This window comes from Hyaena hyaena, unplaced genomic scaffold (genome assembly GCF_003009895.1).
Source record: "Hyaena hyaena isolate Hyena2069 unplaced genomic scaffold, ASM300989v1 scaffold_1124, whole genome shotgun sequence".
Taxonomy (NCBI): domain Eukaryota; kingdom Metazoa; phylum Chordata; class Mammalia; order Carnivora; family Hyaenidae; genus Hyaena; species Hyaena hyaena.
In genome coordinates, this window is record NW_024081758.1 from 193915 (window position 1) to 211797 (window position 17883).

A 17883-nucleotide genomic window follows, 5' to 3' on the forward strand; every position below is an offset into this window, starting at 1 on the left:
CTGCAGGTCAGTCAATGCACCCATCTTCTAATGGAGGTCTACATGCGACAAAAAAAGTCCAGAAAAATCGAAATAATTATGCCTCAGTAGAATGTGGTGCCAAAATTTTGGCAGCTAATCCAGAAGCCAAGGTACTTAACTATAAAATTCTTTTATATAGGAAACTAGTAACTTGATTAAATAAAGGCAGTGGTTTGCTCAGAAATATCTATGTATCTATATCTATATATTTTTTTTGCTGAGAACTATATTTTAACATGAGCTATTTTTCTGATTCAGTAATAAATGCAGGATTATACTTTTAAAGACATTTTCTTGTATGAATTATGTTGGTTGATACATTATACTCTTTTTTTCTTTCAAAGACTATTTTTAGAGCAGTTATAGGTTCACAGCAAAATTGAAAGAAAGTGATTTCTCATATACTCCTACACCCACACATGTGTAGCCTCCTTATCAACATACCTCCCACCAGAGTGAAGCATTTGCTACAGTTGATTAGTTTACACTGATACATTATCAGCTGAAGTCCATAGTTTACCCTGGAGTTCACTTTTACCATATATATAGTCTTTGGGTTTGGACAAATGTATAATGACATGTACCCACCATTATAGTATCATGCAGGGTATTTTTACTGCCCTGAAAATCCTCTGTGCTCTACCCATCATTCCTCCCTCTCCTCAGCTCCTGGCAACCACCAGTCTTGGTCTTTTTGCTATCTCCATAGTTCTGTCTTTTCCAGAATGTTCTGTAGTTGGAATCATACCGTTATGTAACCTTTTCAGATTGGCTTCACATTTCTAGCGCTGAATAATATTCTGTTGTCTGGATGTGCCACAGTTTCTGTTCATCTACTGAAGGGCATTCATCTTATCTTTTAACTTTTAAACCTATTTGAGATTTTAAAAAGGAAATAGCTAATAGAAAATCATTTTTCCTTTATGGTAACATTTAGTTTTAAATATCATAAGGCTAACTTAACACTGTAGACATAACTGGTAAACTTTAGTCATTTTTATGCCTTCTTCTCAAATGAATGTTTTAGAATCTTAGTATTTGAAGATCTAAACATAGAAATCCTAGAAGTCTTTAGAGTTGAAATATTTTTCCTTAAGTAATTTATTCCCTTCCCCCCTTTTAAAATAGAGCACATCTGCTATTCTTATAGAAAATATGGATCTTTATATGTTGAATCCTTGCAGCACTAAAATTTGGTAAGTAATATAAAATTTAATAAAGTGCATTCATTCTATGTATGTACGTATTATGGTAAGGTTTTATGTTAGGATTAGATTAATTTGTTCATGTAGTCACTTAAAAAGCATTTATGATTGGCAGGTGATGGTACTGTAATTACCTTAGGTCCTGGGATATAGAATTGAAGATAAAATGCCTTTCACACCCACACACAAAAGAGAAGTCTAGTCAAACAATTATGAAATAGTATAAAAAGTATTGCTGAAAGGTTATTATAGGAACAGAGATAATATATACCTGTGAGAGAGGATGAGAGGGTTTCCTAGAAGAGGTAATTCCTGTAAGAATAAGGAGACATGCTTAAAGGAGCTCGCTCGCTCCTTCCTTCCTTCCTTCCTTCCTTCCTTCCTTCCTTCCTTCCTTCCTTCCTTCCTTCCTTCCTTTTCTTTCTTTCTTAGCGCACATGCCAAGTGCGTATGAGTGACAGAGGGAAAATCTTAAGCAGGCTTAAGACTCCATGGCAGAGGCCGACACGGGGCTTGGTCCCATGACCCTGGGATCGTGACCTGAGACAACAAGAGTTGGAAGCTCAGACGATTTTTTTAAAATGTTTGTTTATTTTGAGAGACAGAGCATGAGCAGGGGAGGGTCAGAGAGAGGGAGACACAGAATCTGAAGCAAGCTCTAGGCTCTGAGTTGTGAGCACAGAGCCCGATGTATGTGGGGCTTGAACTCATAAACCGCGAGATCATGACCTGAGTTAAGTTGGACACTTACTAGCTGAGCCACCCAGGCGCCCCAAAATTTTTCTGAAGTTTATTAAAGACCATGGAGGGCTGTGTTTGTTTAACATAAGGAAGTGACATAATCTCACTGGTGTTTTAAGAAGGCTTGTCCTCCAAGCAGAATGCAGTTGGGAACACAGAAACCAGTTAGGAGCCTGCTTTAATTAAGGCATTGGTAGTTTAGATACAGAAGAGAGGGGGATATGAAAGATATAGCAGAGAAAACTGGCAGCTCCTGGTTAGTAATTGGATGTGGAGGGAGTTATTTTGGAAATCTCCTAGGATTTTAACTCTACTACTTGGATCTATTATTTTGCCGTTATCTAAGAACAAAGGCAAAGAAACAGATTTATGGGGGAGTGGGGGGAAGGTGTGATATGCCAATAGTTTAATTAGATTTTTCAATTTAATTGATCAAAAGCAGCTGTTCAAAAAAGAATGGAGATAAATCACCATCGTACTGATTTACTAGAAATATATTAATTTTTTTCTTATTTTAAGGAAAAACTAAACTTAAATAGATAGTGCTTATTTTCTACCCTTGGCCTTCACTCCTTTTGGTACATTTAGGTTTGTTTTGAAAATGAACACCAAATTATTAAAGTGTATTAAGAGATAATTTAAAAACTCATTTTTCTTTGTGTCATATATTAGATTTCAAGAAATGATTATCTGCGATTATAATTAAAATGTTATTTGGGTTTTTTTTTTTTGTAAGATCCTTTGTAGTCAGTAATAGCTCAAGTGTTTATTGAGCTATTTTGAGGTCCAAAATTTTAAATTTCAAGCAAAGACATGCTGGGATGAAGTTGTATGAAGTAGTCATAGCTACCCATTGTATTTTAATGTTTCTGCCAGACAGCATGTATTTAGGTATATGTATATATTGCGTATTTAGTGTTTGCTCATTTACATATGTGTCTTTTCATTGTATAATTGAACTTTAGAACACCTTTAACTGGTTTCACCTGAATTATTCCTCCTAAGGTGTATTAAGACTACACAGTCTCAACTATAGTTTTATAAGTCTGAATATCTGGTAGAATAAGTTTAAACCTCATCTTCATCAAAAGTTTTTTCACTGTTCTTGTCTCTTTGTTTTCTCTTTTAAAATTTAGAGTCATCTTCTTGAGTTCTGTAAAAAATGCTGGCATTTTTATTGGAATTGTATCAAATCTATAGATGAATTAAAGAATAATTGGCATTCTAGGATTTTGAGTCTTTTTATTCATTCATTCATTCGATGTTTATTGAGCATGTTAGGTTGAACATGTTAAGTGATGCTGTTGGTTCTGGAATAACATTGTTTCACAAAATAGACTGGGATCTCTGCTGTTGTGGAGCTTTTATCCTAGAAAGATGTCGGTCCCTGATCACCAATGAGATTGAGCATATTTTCATGTACTAGTTTTTTCTCTCCTCTGACATGCTGATCTTGTCCTATGTTTTCTATTGATAAACTTTTTTTTTTAAACTGGTTAGTAGAAGTCTAACTAAACAGTTTATCTTATAAAATGGATACAATGTAACATTTTTATTTTAACTCTGGATAGAACATATAAATTATACATGTTGCACATATTTTCTCTAGTTTATGAATTAGCCTTTCAGTTTTTTATTAGTGTCTTTTGATGAATAGAAACTATTTTAATTTTGATATAGTTGAACTTACTGCCTTACAATTTTGGATTTGTTAAATGTTAGATATCTTTGTCATAAAAAAGATAACTCAGAATTTAAAAGTTCTACAAATACTTTGTATTTGCCTTTTACATTTAGGTTTTTAATCCCAGTTGGATTTTTTTTTTATATAGTATAGAGAAGGGATTCACTCTTCCCTCCCCATTTTGCTGTTTAGATGATTGTTTATTTTCTAGTTCACACTTTTTCCTCTGATTTACAATGTACTTTATCACAAAGTTTCCTTCTAAGTCTGGGTTTGTTTCTCTGTTCCCTGTTCTGTTCCATTGACCAATTTATCAATACCTGCCGCAACGCCACACTTCCTTTAGCTTTATGGATCCCAGTATCTGGTAGGGCAAGCTTTTGCCTCATATTCTTCAGGACTGATTGGTTATCCTTCTGCTCTGCTTTTTCTTATAAATCTTAGACTTACCCTGTTGAGTTCCCCAAATGTCATGTCAAATTTTGTTTGGAATTTTATTGAATCTTTAGATGACTCAGACTTTCAGTTTTCTTACCCATAAATAGGACATTTTTTTCTTTGTCTCTTAATGTCTTTCAGTAAGATTATTTTTTAAAATTTTTACAGAGGTATATTTTTTCTTAAATTCATTTCTGGGCATATTTTTTGTTGCTATTGTAAATATATCTTCAACATTACACTTTGTTGTGTATAGATGTCCAGGTTTTTATATATGGATCTTATATCCAGCTACCTTTTTATATTCTATTTTTTCTAATAATATGTGGATTATTCTTTGGGATTTCTGTGTAGAAAATTATAGGTTCCCTGCAAATTTTTCTTCTTTAAAATTTTTTTTTAATCCTTTTCATTGTATTTTACTTTCTTTTGTTTTCACATGCTGGCAAGTTTCTTAAGAAAATCATGAATAGAAAGATAGTAGGCAATGTCCTCTTACTCCTTATTTTGAAGGCATTGCTTCTAACCTTGTACCATTAGGTACACAGTACGTTTGGAACTCAACTATAAACCCATCTGGGCCTATGGGAAGATACTAATTTTCTTTTAAGTGTGTAATTTGAAAACTAAGTAATGCATTCATGTGGTTCAAACCCAAAAAGGGTAAAGGAAAGGAGTGACAGTGAGAAAAATCCTTCCAATCTCTGTCATCCATCTTATTCAGTGTTAACAGTTTTTAGATCTCTTTCAGTTTCTTTATGCAAATATAGACAAATATATACAAATACAGATTTTTATTGAGCTCCCTGTTTTCACAGAACATAATATATTATACACACTATTTGTCACTTTTGAGTTGTTTTAACTAATACTAGGTCATCTTTCTATTTTGATCATAGAAAACCTTTTCATTCTTTTTGATAGCTGTATAAAATTTTATTCTCTGGTTGTATTTAACTAGTCAAACTAGATTTAAATAGTCTTCTGATGTTGGATATATGGGTTGTTTATAATCTTTTGCCATGGCAGTGTCACTATACATAAGCTGTACATGTACAATTTTGTATTGGTTGAGTAGATGGCAACAGCTTTCAACTACATTTAAAACAAATGGTTATATGACTAGGTTTTCTATTTATTCCTGAATTAGTTTTGGTAAATTATACTTTCCTAGGGATTGGTCTAATCCATTTTTAAAGTTTTTATATAAAGTTGTTTGTAGTTATTTGTATTCGTATTGCTTAAAATCTTTTTAAAATCCTAATACTTTACTTTATGCCTCCTATTTAATCCCCACAGTCCATTTTGACTTTATTGATTCCTTCTATCATTTTATTTTTTCCTATTTTATGGATTTCTGTTTGAAACTTTATATTTTTTTAAGCTTAGTCTCTTGAACTTAAATTTTTTTTTGAGATATACACATTTAAGTTTATAAACTTTCTTCTTAATTATATCAACTAAATCTTGATACATGATGTTTTATCACACTGCTTTTGTGTTTAGATCCCTGATCTTTTATTTTTGTTTTTTTAATTTTTCTTTCTTAGACCTCAGGTCTTTTAAAACTCCTGACCTGTAAACAATTAAAAGAAGCATGTTAAAATTCGATTTGTCAACTTTTATATGTAATTCTGTTAATTTGCACAGAATATTCTCTGCTTCTAAGAAAATGTAAAAGATGAGGTGGAAAAATGAAAAAGCATTTTAAAATCAACTCAGGAATATTTGCATACCTACTTACATTTTATGTATCATGATACTGTTTATTAGGTGCATACAATTTTTGAATTGTTAAATTTTGGTGAATTTACTTTTTTTTTTTTTTTGATGTGTATTTATTTTGAAGGAGAGAAAGACAGAGCATGAGCAGGGGAGAGAGAAGGAGACACAGAATCCAAAGCAGACTCCAGACTCTGAGCTGTCAGCACAGAGCCTGATGTGGGGCTCAAACTCACAAATTTGAGATCATGACCTGAGCTGAAGTTGGACTTTTACCTGGCTGAGCCACTCAGGCGCCCCTTTATAAATTTTTTTTAATGTTTATTTTTGAAGGAGAGAAAGAACGTGAGTGGGGGAGGAGTAGAGACGGAGGGGGTGAGACACAGAATCTGAAGCAGTGAATTTACTTTTTATACCTGGTAATAGATTTGTTTGAAAGCTTGTTTTTCTGATATTAATATAGCTCATGTCTTCTTAGAAGTGGAGAACATTGTATGCAAAAGAAGGAAGTGGGGGATAATTAGCTTTTTATTTTTTCTTAATGCTCTTTTAGATTTAATTTTCTTCATTATAACTCACAAGCAAAGTCTGAGTTTGATTTTCTTTATTTTCCTCTCCCAAGGTTGTTTTAGTGGTATGGGAAATGTTTAGGCTTTGGAACCAGGTGGGTTTTGACTTTTAGCTTCACTGCTTATTGGCTGAATGACTGTTAGGGCTTTTGATTCTGCTGCTTTAACAGCGACCATAGAACTGCGGTTTAAATAGGATAGAGATTTAATTTTCTTTGATGTAAAAGCTCAAGCTAGTAGGTAGTGCAGGGGTGTAACAGAACAATTCAAGGACCCACACATCTTCTGTCATGTTCCTTTGCCTCCCCTACAGGTGTTGACCTTGCCTGGGTTGCTGAAATAATTTATTCCTCCCACATTCTCATTATAGCCTGTAAGGTGGGAGAAAGCAAATGGAGAAGTAGCAGCTCCCGTTTAAAGGCTTGACCTGGAAATTGCACTTGACATCTCTGCTCACAGCCCATCATCCAGAACTATGGATAGCCAAGACTAAGAAATACAGTCTTTGATGGGTGGCCATAAAAGCTCAGCTACATCTGGGAGGCGGGAGGGGTTCTTATTAAAAGATAGAAGAGAAGAATGTGAAGTAACCAATTAGTGTTTATTGAATTATTTTATAAAATGGAGATAATCTTTGCAGTGTAGTTGTAAGAATTAAATCAAAGGATGGATATAAATCATCTAACATAGTATCTGACCCAGAGCAAGCATTCAACAAGTGTTAGTTTGCTTCTCTTTTCATGAGCTTTTCTCTGAAACCTGATTGTTTTTGTCATTTCCTGGAAATTGGCTCTGTTGCTTTCTTATAAACACAATATATTAATTTTAATGCTTTTGATTTATTTCATTGTCAGTATATATATTATCATTTGGTATAGTAATTACTTTATGAAAGTACTGATTACAGTGCTAGATGTCATGAGTACTTCTTTTCCCCCAATGCTACACCGTAGGTAGTTTTATTTTATACACATCGTACCATACTTTTAATTTTTCCTAAGTAGCAGTATTTTATGGCCTTCTTCCATGTTGATAGATACAGGTCACTAGCATCATTTTTAAAGAGTAGCTTTATTGAAACATAATTGATATAAAAATACATATACACACGTAAAATGAACTGCAACATGTCAAAATATACAACTTGATAACTTTTGACATTTATACATCTATGAAACTATCACCACAATAAAAATAATGCACACATCCGCCTTCCTAAAAAGTTGTCTCATGCTCCTTTGTAACTTTTCCTTCCTAACCTCTGCCCCCTACAGTAATTAAAGATCAGTTTTCTATCGCTATAAATTAGTTTATATTCTCTAGCTTTTTATATCAATGGAATGTATAGTTTCTAGTACTATTTTTAATGTCTGTTGGTATTTCATTGTTTGGGTGGACCATACTTGAATCCTCTATGCTAAACATCTAGGTTGACTTTTTCCCCCTGCTTTTATAAACTGTGCCTTGCTAGGTTACACTGTACATATATACAGGGGTGAGTATTTGGAGCTTTGTGTCCTCAGGATAGATTTCTAAAAGTTTATGGCTAGATCAAAGGCTGTGATACCCTTTGAAACCATGTATATGCCAAACTGCCCTCTAGATTAGTCAGTTTACACTATTACTGTCCTTCATGAAGTCATTCCTTCTCCAAGAAGTGCTTTGTCATTGAAATATTGTTATCAATATCTTGTGTTATTTATAGTCAATATAAATATCATGTGTTATTTATAGTTACCCTACCCCCCAACTAATAATATGCTTCGGAAATAATGAGTAACTTAGCGGAAGTCTACTTTATGCGAACTCTTCATGTTTAATATGAACTGTTATTTTGGTTGGTTTATTTCAGTAATTGTTTTGTGTTCTTTTTAAAGGTTTGTTATTGAACTTTGTGAACCAATTCAAGTAAAACAGCTTGATATTGCAAATTATGAATTATTTTCTTCTACTCCGAAAGACTTTCTGGTTTCTATCAGTGACAGGTAAATATTCTAAAACTGCCTTTGACAGAGTTTATGTTAGATCTCCAGAATAAAATTTTTTAAATGAGTCGCTTTCTTAAAAAACTTTAATTTTTTTTTATTTCAATGTATCAGTTTGTGAGAACAATACTACTATTGTAGTATTAGGCACTTGTGAATCAGGTTACTTTTATTAACTCATATAGTGTTTATAATCATCCTATGATATTATTCCTTTATAAGATGAAGAAACAGACAAGGAGAGGTTAAGTAGTTTGACTAGGTCACCTGACTTATTCACACCTAGATCTGTATGACTTCAAGGTCTGCATTATTTTGTTTTAAGTTTATTTGCTTTGAGTGAGTGAAAGAGTCCCAAGCAGGCTCCACTGTCATAGTACAGAGCCAGACAAGGGGCTCAAACCCAGGAAACGTGAGATTGTGACCTGAGCTGAAATCAAGAGTCAGACGCTTAATCTACTGAGCCCCAGATGCCCCCAGAGCCCTATTTTAAATTATAACCTGTTGCTGCCAAACATTTCTTTAAAAATTTATTGAAAACATTCATGAGTGCTTAATATCATGAAATCTATTTTTGTTAAGGTATATTTTAAAAATTTTGCGTTGTGTGTGATTATAAAAGAAAAAACATGTATTAAAAGGAATTTGGTAAAGAACTACAATCCAATCAACCAAAGATAACTTATTAGCATCTTAATATATTCCTTCCAGTCTTTTCTGTGTATTTATATATTTACTAATTGTGTTTTAAAAAAATGAGTTTTTACCACTTACTGATAAATATCCTTGTCTTTTAAACACACCATTTAAAATTATCTATTTATTTATTAAAGTATAATTAACATACAGTGTTGGATTAGTTTCAGGTGTACAACATATTGATTCAATAATTCTGTACATTAAATACACCATTTTTAATGAATAGTTTATATTTATCCCCCACTGGAGGATTTATTATTTATTTATTTATTTATTTGTTTATTCCATAAATACTTTATGAGTGTCCCCAATGTGACATGTAGGATGCTATTTACTTAAACATTCTTCTGTAGTTGATCATTAGTGGTTTTATTTTCTATGCTATTTCTTTTCCCATCTCACACTCAGCACTCCCTGTATACAGTTACTGAAATTAATTCATAATATCTCTTGAATTCCATCAGTTTTTCATCTAATAACCTTGCTCAGATCATTTCTTTTTCTCTAAGCTGCAATTATAAGAGCACTCATTACTTTTAGGGATTTTTTAAATGCTGCAATAAACAAAAATAATACCTTTAGGCTTTATGTTAGATTTCCTTTTAAAGAGGGGGGACAGCTGTGTAAGATCTGTGAAATTCCAGTCTAATGGTAAAGGATTTTTTCTGTTTCCCTTTCCACCAGTATTTTTACTTATACTTTATATCATTATGCCCTCGTCAGTGCCTCCTTCTTCCAAAATAATCACTTGGTTACTCTTTATTTTAAAACCTCCAGTTTACTTGGAAGCCCAAGAAACAGTTTTGGTCCTACTTTGTCTTCTCCTTTTCTTGCTTTCTGTTTGATGATAATGTGATTTTTAATAGTGTGATTTTCAAGATATTCTTCCCTTGTAGAGCGGTATCTGTCAGATTTTAGTTGGAAAACAAAACGTATTTATTCAACCCAATATTCTACACATATTTAAACTATGTTAAGAGAGTGTGTTTACCCAGAGAAGGGGGGAAAAAAAAAAAAACCAAACAGTATATTTTGAAGATGTGATTGAGCCTCTCAATATGTGGTTTATGGTTTTTTTTTCTTTTTTTGAAAATGTTTATATTTGTATTTCCTAGATATCCCACAAACAAGTGGATTAAGCTGGGTACTTTCCATGGTAGAGATGAGAGGAATGTCCAGAGTTTCCCTTTAGATGAACAGATGTATGCAAAATATGTGAAGGTAAAGTTTATATAGAGGACTGTGTTTTTTAATGAAAACATACCTGTTATTCATACTTTATTGTTCCTCACCCCACCTTTTTAGAAATCCTAAAACTTGAGGAAATGTAATGCAATATTCTTTTTGATAAAATTCTTATATTATTTTATGAGACAAATATTAATACATTCCCTTTTGTATAACTGGAAGCTGAGGCCAATATTTTGATATTTTCAGCTCTGAGAAGATTTAAAATTATTTAAAAAAATTATTGTGCTTAAGTCTTTATGTAAAATGTCATCTTCATAGTATCATATCTTTATTTCAAAGCCCAAATCATTGTTAGTCACTGAAGTCTTTAAGCAAGTCTGATTTTTTTTAATTAGAATCTGATTAAATTAGATTTAATCTAATAAATCTAATCCTTTTAATATCCAATGATTTGTCTTATTATAGCTTTTGCCTTTTCTATTGTATATTCAAGTGAACTATTCTGTGTCCAAATGCCAATTTCAAAGAAAGTAAACTTTTCAGAACACTTACATTCAGTATTCCTGCTGCTTCTTCCACAATGTAGAGGTGAAATTATCTACCGAATAGAATTACCATTCTTGAATTGGATTTTAGGCAAACTATGGGGATTTCCTAAACCTCTCTTCCTCTCTTTTTTTTTTTTTTTCTTTAAAATAATAGCACAACTTAAAGTACCCTTGTGTTTGTAATATGACCTTTTGGAATAACAACAGCTCTATTTTCTGTCTTTTCTTCCTTAAATGTGAGAACTTACAGCTACCTGATTGTCCTGTGGGATTTTACTCTCTGTATCTTTTTAAAGCATGTATTAAATTGGCTTCTATGAATGGGTAAACTTGTAGTATTCCTAGTCTCAATATAAAGGTGCTAAATTATATTTTTAAAACATAGTTAATATCCTCAGCTAATAGTTCAGCAGAGTTCAGAAAATTGAAGGTATATTTTCAATTTCTTTTAAAGTGAATTCTGAAACAGTTTAATGGCCTTTTTATATAGCAGTTTTTATACTAGGAAAAGGAAAAATTATAAAAATTATTTGGCAGGTAATACAATTGCATTTAATTTTTAAAAGTGTGTTAATACATATCTTTTAGTTCTGTAAGTTATAGTTGAAATAGCATATGAAAAATTCATGCTTTCTCTAAAAAAATTGTATATAATGTACAAGAGTAAATATTATTTTGTATTATGTTAATCAATATGTATATACATGTGTATATCCACATATCAGTATATAAATAATATACATATACATATATGATACGTGTCTGTAATGTTTGAATTCATGTAAGACACAGGCTGTTTCCAGATACTCTTTATTACTTTTATGTATTTTTTTAAGTTTATTTATTTTTGAATGAGTGAGAAAGAGAGGGGAGGGAAGGGGAGAGAGAGAATGCCAAGCAGGCTTCATGCTGTCAGCGCAGAGCCCCATGCGGGGCTTGATCCCACAAACCGTGAAATCATGACCTGAGCCTAAATCAAGAGTTGGATGCTTAAGTGAGTTGAGCTACCCAGTCTCCCCTCTTTATTACTTTTAAAATGCTTTTATTTCTGACAGATAAATAAAACAGCAGCAGTGACTTTGAGGTTAGTCAACATAACCGTAAAGTTAATTTATTTCATTACAGTTAGAAAAACTTTCTAGTTGTGATGGTAAAAATTTAAATCATTGATTTGATTTCTGCAGGAGAAATAAGAGTACTACAATGTTATCCATCACAGTACATTGCTTTCTATAATTATACAGTATAATTTACAAATATTAAATGTTGCTTATGGCATGTTACCCAGACTCTGGAACTGATTTCTTTTTCTTTTCCTTTCTCTTGCTTCAGATGTTCATCAAGTACATAAAGGTTAGCAACCTTCTCTTTTGAAATATTGAATAACAAGGCATGGCATATTACTGCATGGCAAAAAACACAAAATTTTACAATTATTAATTTTTGGGGAAATGAGGACTTTACTTTTAGATATGTTGTAATGGAAGAAACTGAATACATTGCTAGATATTCTCACATGCACTGTGCTTTTATTCTTTAGGTGGAGTTGGTATCACATTTTGGATCAGAGCACTTTTGTCCATTAAGCCTTATAAGGTATTATAGAACAACATACGTTTTCTGAGTGATTTTAAAAAAATGATACACAAAAATCCCAGTATTTTTAAAGTGAAGAAATTTCCTATCATGTGAAATTGATACTATAAAAAATTAGCTGTTAAACCTTTCTTGTTCTTGAATCCATTTTAGAAAAATATAAATATTTGCTCTAAGAAAAAATAACTTCTATATGTCTGGCTTAGCTTCCTTGCTATTTTGCTGTGATTAGATAATATATGGAAATATCTTAGACTGATATCAAAACTGGTCATTACATTTTTAAATGCCTTAAAAGTATTTTAATGGAAACAGTGGATGGGAGGTTCCAGTGTAAGAAAGAGTCATTATTTTGAAGTCCAGAAGCTAATGACCCTCGAAAAATGACCAAAGTTAATGTATTTTGTCACTTATAATGAAGAGAACAACTCTGTTCTGTTTTGAAAGTCTAATGAAATTGTTGTTACTAGGGTATTTGGCACCAGCATGGTAGAAGAGTATGAAGAGATTGCTGATTCCCAGTATCAGTCAGAACGTCAAGAACTCTTTGATGAAGACTATGGTAAGTGACTTTAAGACACGTGACTATTACGTATGGCTTTTTGTTTGTTTTTAAAATCTAATAACCTGAAGGAGTAGGAGAAGTTTTTATAACACCCTCTATTTCTATTTTATCAAGTAATTGTTTTTCACTTTTTTTCTTTTTTTAATGTTTATTTATTTTTGGGAGACAGAGGGACATAATGCAAGCAGAGGAGGTAGCAGAAAGAGAGGGAGAGGGGAGGGGCAGAGAGAGATGGAGACACAGAATCTGAAGTAGGTTACAGGCTCTGAACTGTTAGCACAGAGCCTGACTCAGGGCTCAAACTCGTGAACTGTGAAGTCATGACCTGAGCCGAAGTCAGACACTTAACTGACTGAGCCCTCCAGGCACCCCAAGTCCTTTTTTTAAAAGGTCTTAACGCCGGTCAGAGTGACTAAAATGAACAAATCAGGAGACTATAGATGCTGGCGAGGATGTGGAGAAACAGGCACCCTCCTACACTGTTGGTGGGAATATAAACTGGTGCAGCCTCTCTGGAAAACAGTGTGGAGGTTCTTCAAAAATTTAACAATAGAACTCCCCTATGACCTGGCGATAGCACTGATAGGAATTTACCCAAAGGACACAGGAGTGCTGATGCATAGGGGCACATGTACCCAGTGTTCATAGCAGCACTCTCAACAATAGCCAAAACATGGAAAGAGCCTAAGTGTCCATCAACGGATGAATGGATCAAGAAGATGTGGTTTATCTATACCATGGAATACTACATGGCAGTGAGAAAGAATGAAATCTGGCCATGTGTAGCAACATGGATGGAACTTAAGGGTGTTATGCTGAGTGAAATAAGTCAGGCAGAGGAGGACAGATACCATATGTTTGCATATATAGGAGGATTAGGAGGAACTTAACGGAGGACCATGGGGATAAGAAGGGGAAAGATACGTGGGGAGAGGGAGGGAGGCAAACCATGAGAGACTCTTGATTGCCAAGAACAAACTGAGGGCAGATGGGGGTGGGGGGGAGGGAAAAGGGGGTGATGGGCGTGGAGGAGGGCACTTGTGGGGACGAGCACTGGGTGTTATATGGAAACCAACTTGACAATAAACTATTAAAAAATAAAGGTCTTAAACCATAGTCTGAAAAATTGAATTTTTTTCTTCCCTAATTTTCCTGTAAGTGAAATGAAAACATTTACTAGGGTTTGGTAAAGTACATGGAAAGCTTGAAAAAAGTCTTATAACTGAGTAAAATTTTGGTAAGCAATGAAATTATTTTCCTTGGTTTACATCTGCTTGATAAATTGCTTCTGAATCTCATTTACTTTTTGTGAATATATTTTAGATTATAGTGAATATTATAAAATATGCTTTAAATGTCAGCTGACTTTGACAGGGACAGTTCTTTGTGTAGTTACCTTCATTTTCTCTTTAAACAGATTATCCACTGGATTATAATACTGGGGAGGATAAATCCTCAAAAAATCTTTTTGGTTCTGCTACAAGTGAGTATTTGGGAATTTTCCTAGACACTACTAAAGTATTTCCCAACTTTTTTTTCCCTTACATAATGTGGACATTTTGTTGTGATATCGTTTAGGAAGCTCCTACTCCTAATATTGAACTTGAGTTGAAATAAAAGATACTGGTTTTGAAATATATTTCTATAGAAATAAAATAAGCATGGATGAAAAGAAAGAGGAGAGGAAAAAATGCAAGTACAAGTTGTTTCTTCTACCCTAAGTGCTTATGTTGATAACGCAGATTCATTGGAAGAATGGACTATAAATTTACGGGGGGAAAGAATTATTAAAGAGATCCTAGACCATCTAAGTAGAAGCATCTGGATAGTCATGCTAGGTAGGAAAGGAATTCGAATGGTAGTTGCAGAGGTAGTATGTATCAGTGAAATCTAGTAAACAAGGGTTCATTAATCTATGGATATAGTTTCCTATATAATTACAAAATATAAAAGCTGTTCTTATTCATAATAATAAAGATTCTCAAGTAGTAACAGTAATAGTAATGATAATATAGTCTTTGTAAACTGAAGAAATAATGACTAAGATAGACTAGTGGTTCAGTTTTTGTCATGCCTGCCTAGCAGTAGGCTGGCTAAGGAGTCTCTTGGAAAGACCATTACCAACTGACACTTTTTTTTTACTGTTATAATGCAGGTAGGTATATTTTAATGCTTGTTATTTTTGTTTATTCCTAAAGAATATAAAATACAGAAGGAGTTTTCTTTTTACTTGGAGATTAATATGATAAAAATAAATCTTTGTGGTGCCTGGGTGGCTCAGTAAGTTAAGCATCCAACTTCGGCTCAGGTTTGTGGGTTCGAGTCCTGTGTTGGGTTCTGTGCTGACAGCCAGTTCAGAGCCTAGAGCCTGTTTCAGATTCTGTGTCTCCCTCTCTCTCTTAACCTCCCCTGCTCACGCTTTCTCTCTCTCTCTCTCTATCTCAAATAAATAAAACATTAAAAAAATTTTTTTTTAAAGTAAATCTTGGTAGAATAGATGACTAGGTTCTTGTGCGTTTCCCTTATTGCCCTTAGTGATCAGAGTTGCCTACTTATGGTGTACTTTGTCTTTATACCTTTTGGGATACTCAACCAGTAGTGTATATACTTAAGTAGAGCTACACTATAGGAAGCTATGAGTCATTTCTGTTTTTTTAAAATTGTTTTATTTTTTTTTATTTTATCTTTTTGTTTTTCTTCTCCCTTCTAACCGTTTTACTCTTCATAGAAAACTAGTCTTCAATGGACTTTTTAAGCATAGGAAGAAGAATGTTAAAAATACCTGCGTAAGAGGAATCCTTTTATGTAGTGTTTAACTTTATTGCATATTAATTCAGTATACTTTATTTCACTGTACTTGCTAGTCAATTCACTTTCTAGATATTAGAAACTTACTTTTAACTAGGAAACTTATTTAGTTGATGATGGCATTAAAAATAGGTGCTTCATTCACTGCTGTGGGATGTAGTTTTTTAGGAGTGAAAAACATGATGCTGTCTTATCTATGTGGATATTAATATTGTTCATTTCCTAAATTCATATGAAAAATTCTATGTTGTGTAGTCATCATCATTGCTCAGTGATGCTGTATTAGCTATGAGGCAGCGTTATTATTTTATGGAGTCAGAAAATAGCCCTGAACTGAAAGATCTCTAGTTTCTGATGGTTATTAGAAAGAAAGGGGAACCTTAGATCGCTTTACCGTAGTCTCAGACAAAGGAAAGCTTGTTAATATTCTTGGTTTCTTTTTATATAATTTTAGGGGATTAACTGCTAGACACCATGAAAGCCCAGTTATATCTCAATGGAAGACATTTCCTTATTTGTAATCACTTCTCTGACCAAAGTATTATTTGAATGAATTAGATACAGGATCTTCTTTATTTATGTCCTACTTTTGGAATCTTTTTCCTTGAAGACGTGTTTCTTGATAATTTTTCTTTTTATGAATCTCTGAAAATGTAGTCTCAAACCTTCCAGTGTTCTAGTGTTGAAAGAATTTGTTTAGTGAGACAGATGGGTGGGAGGATGTCAGCTAAGCTGAAACATAGAAAATGGAGTGTAGAAAGGTGTCCGTCTCTTGACATTTCAGAAAAAAGAGAGGCAGTAGTACCTGACTGATGACTTTGGTGTCATAAAGCTTGTAGACATGACCTAACACTGCCATCTTCTATACCTGTTCTTCCTAGTTTTATGTGAAGAGTCTGGGACTATTTCTGAGCCTGACTTTGCTACTACCTCCAAGGTGGTATAACATTTAAGGAGTAAATATCAAAATAGAATCAGGCCAAAGAACTAGTCTCTGGTACTAGAATATCTGAATTTGACTGTCCTCGTCACACGATGAATTAGCCTGAAATCAGCCAATTTTGAACCTGGTTTATTTTTTATAGAGTCTCCAAAACAGAATTCTGTGGCTTTAATCTTAATAGAAACTCCTTTTTCCTTTTGGTATTGAGCAGTTGGTTAGTAGTTACAGGAAATACATGTCACCAGAGTACATTGCTTCTATTAGGACTAGTTGTCAAAGAGCATATATACCACATTCTTGATATTCTATAATTTTCTTAACTACCAAAAAGGGAGAAACTACTGTGTTAGAGAGAGCAGCATTCTTGACTTTGTGTTTATGCCGGCTGTGGCAGCTCTTCTGCCTGATTCTTTAACGAGCACGTTTAAGTATTTTACATCAACAAAAATTCTTCATATTACTTTTTTTGTGTTTTGTCATGTGGATTTTCCAGACCACTTTCTACTCTGATATTCTTGCAAGTCTGCCTTTACTCCTAAATAGGGTCTGCATTTTGTTAGAATCGTTTAAAGGCCAGGTTTCTGTATATTTAAGATAATATATAGTTTTTGAGTTCTTTTACCTCAAAGTATTTTTTATGAATGTATATATTTTAAGGACCTAGAAGAGGAAGAGAAAATGAAGGTGGGCAGGCAGCAGAGGTATCTGAATTCACGTGGGAAGAAATATTTTGTTGGTTTGTCTTTTTATATTGTATCATAGGTAGTTTGTTTTCTGTATCCAAAAGAGCCATAGTCTTTTGGAGACTGAGTATAACATGTTGATGGTCCCTGGGAGAATTTCATTTCTAAAGGAGTTAGATTGGATGAATAGTGCCTAGCTCAAAGATAAAGGAGTTGGCTAATCTGGGAGAAACTAAGGACAGGTATCTAGTTTGGTACTATATTCCAAATTATTACTTTGACCCATTCCAAAGGATTTTTAGTGGTTAGATTATCGTTGTGACAAGCTATCATGTGTTTGGGAGCAAATTGGGAATGGTCAGAATAGAACATTTACAAAGCTGCTTTCTCTCAAAAGACAAAGTAAGACTACATTTGGCAGTGTTCTGTGAACATAGCAAAATTATTTTTTATGGATTGGTTGGGCGGAGAATATAGACATTTGC

The 17883-nt window shown here is 33.3% G+C and overlaps 1 protein-coding gene across 3 annotated transcripts in view; it reads left to right on the forward strand.

Moving 5' to 3' along the window:
• SUCO (SUN domain containing ossification factor) overlaps positions 1-17883 on the forward strand; it is a 90164-nt gene that overhangs the window by 38217 nt on the left and 34064 nt on the right. For all 3 annotated transcript variants that reach the window (XM_039222418.1, XM_039222419.1, XM_039222420.1), the window contains exons 8-15: positions 7-131; positions 1150-1217; positions 8258-8365; positions 10180-10285; positions 12136-12156; positions 12344-12399; positions 12870-12961; positions 14382-14447. In XM_039222418.1, the coding sequence (XP_039078349.1) occupies positions 7-131; positions 1150-1217; positions 8258-8365; positions 10180-10285; positions 12136-12156; positions 12344-12399; positions 12870-12961; positions 14382-14447 (642 nt within the window). The remainder of the gene's footprint in view (positions 1-6; positions 132-1149; positions 1218-8257; positions 8366-10179; positions 10286-12135; positions 12157-12343; positions 12400-12869; positions 12962-14381; positions 14448-17883) is intronic.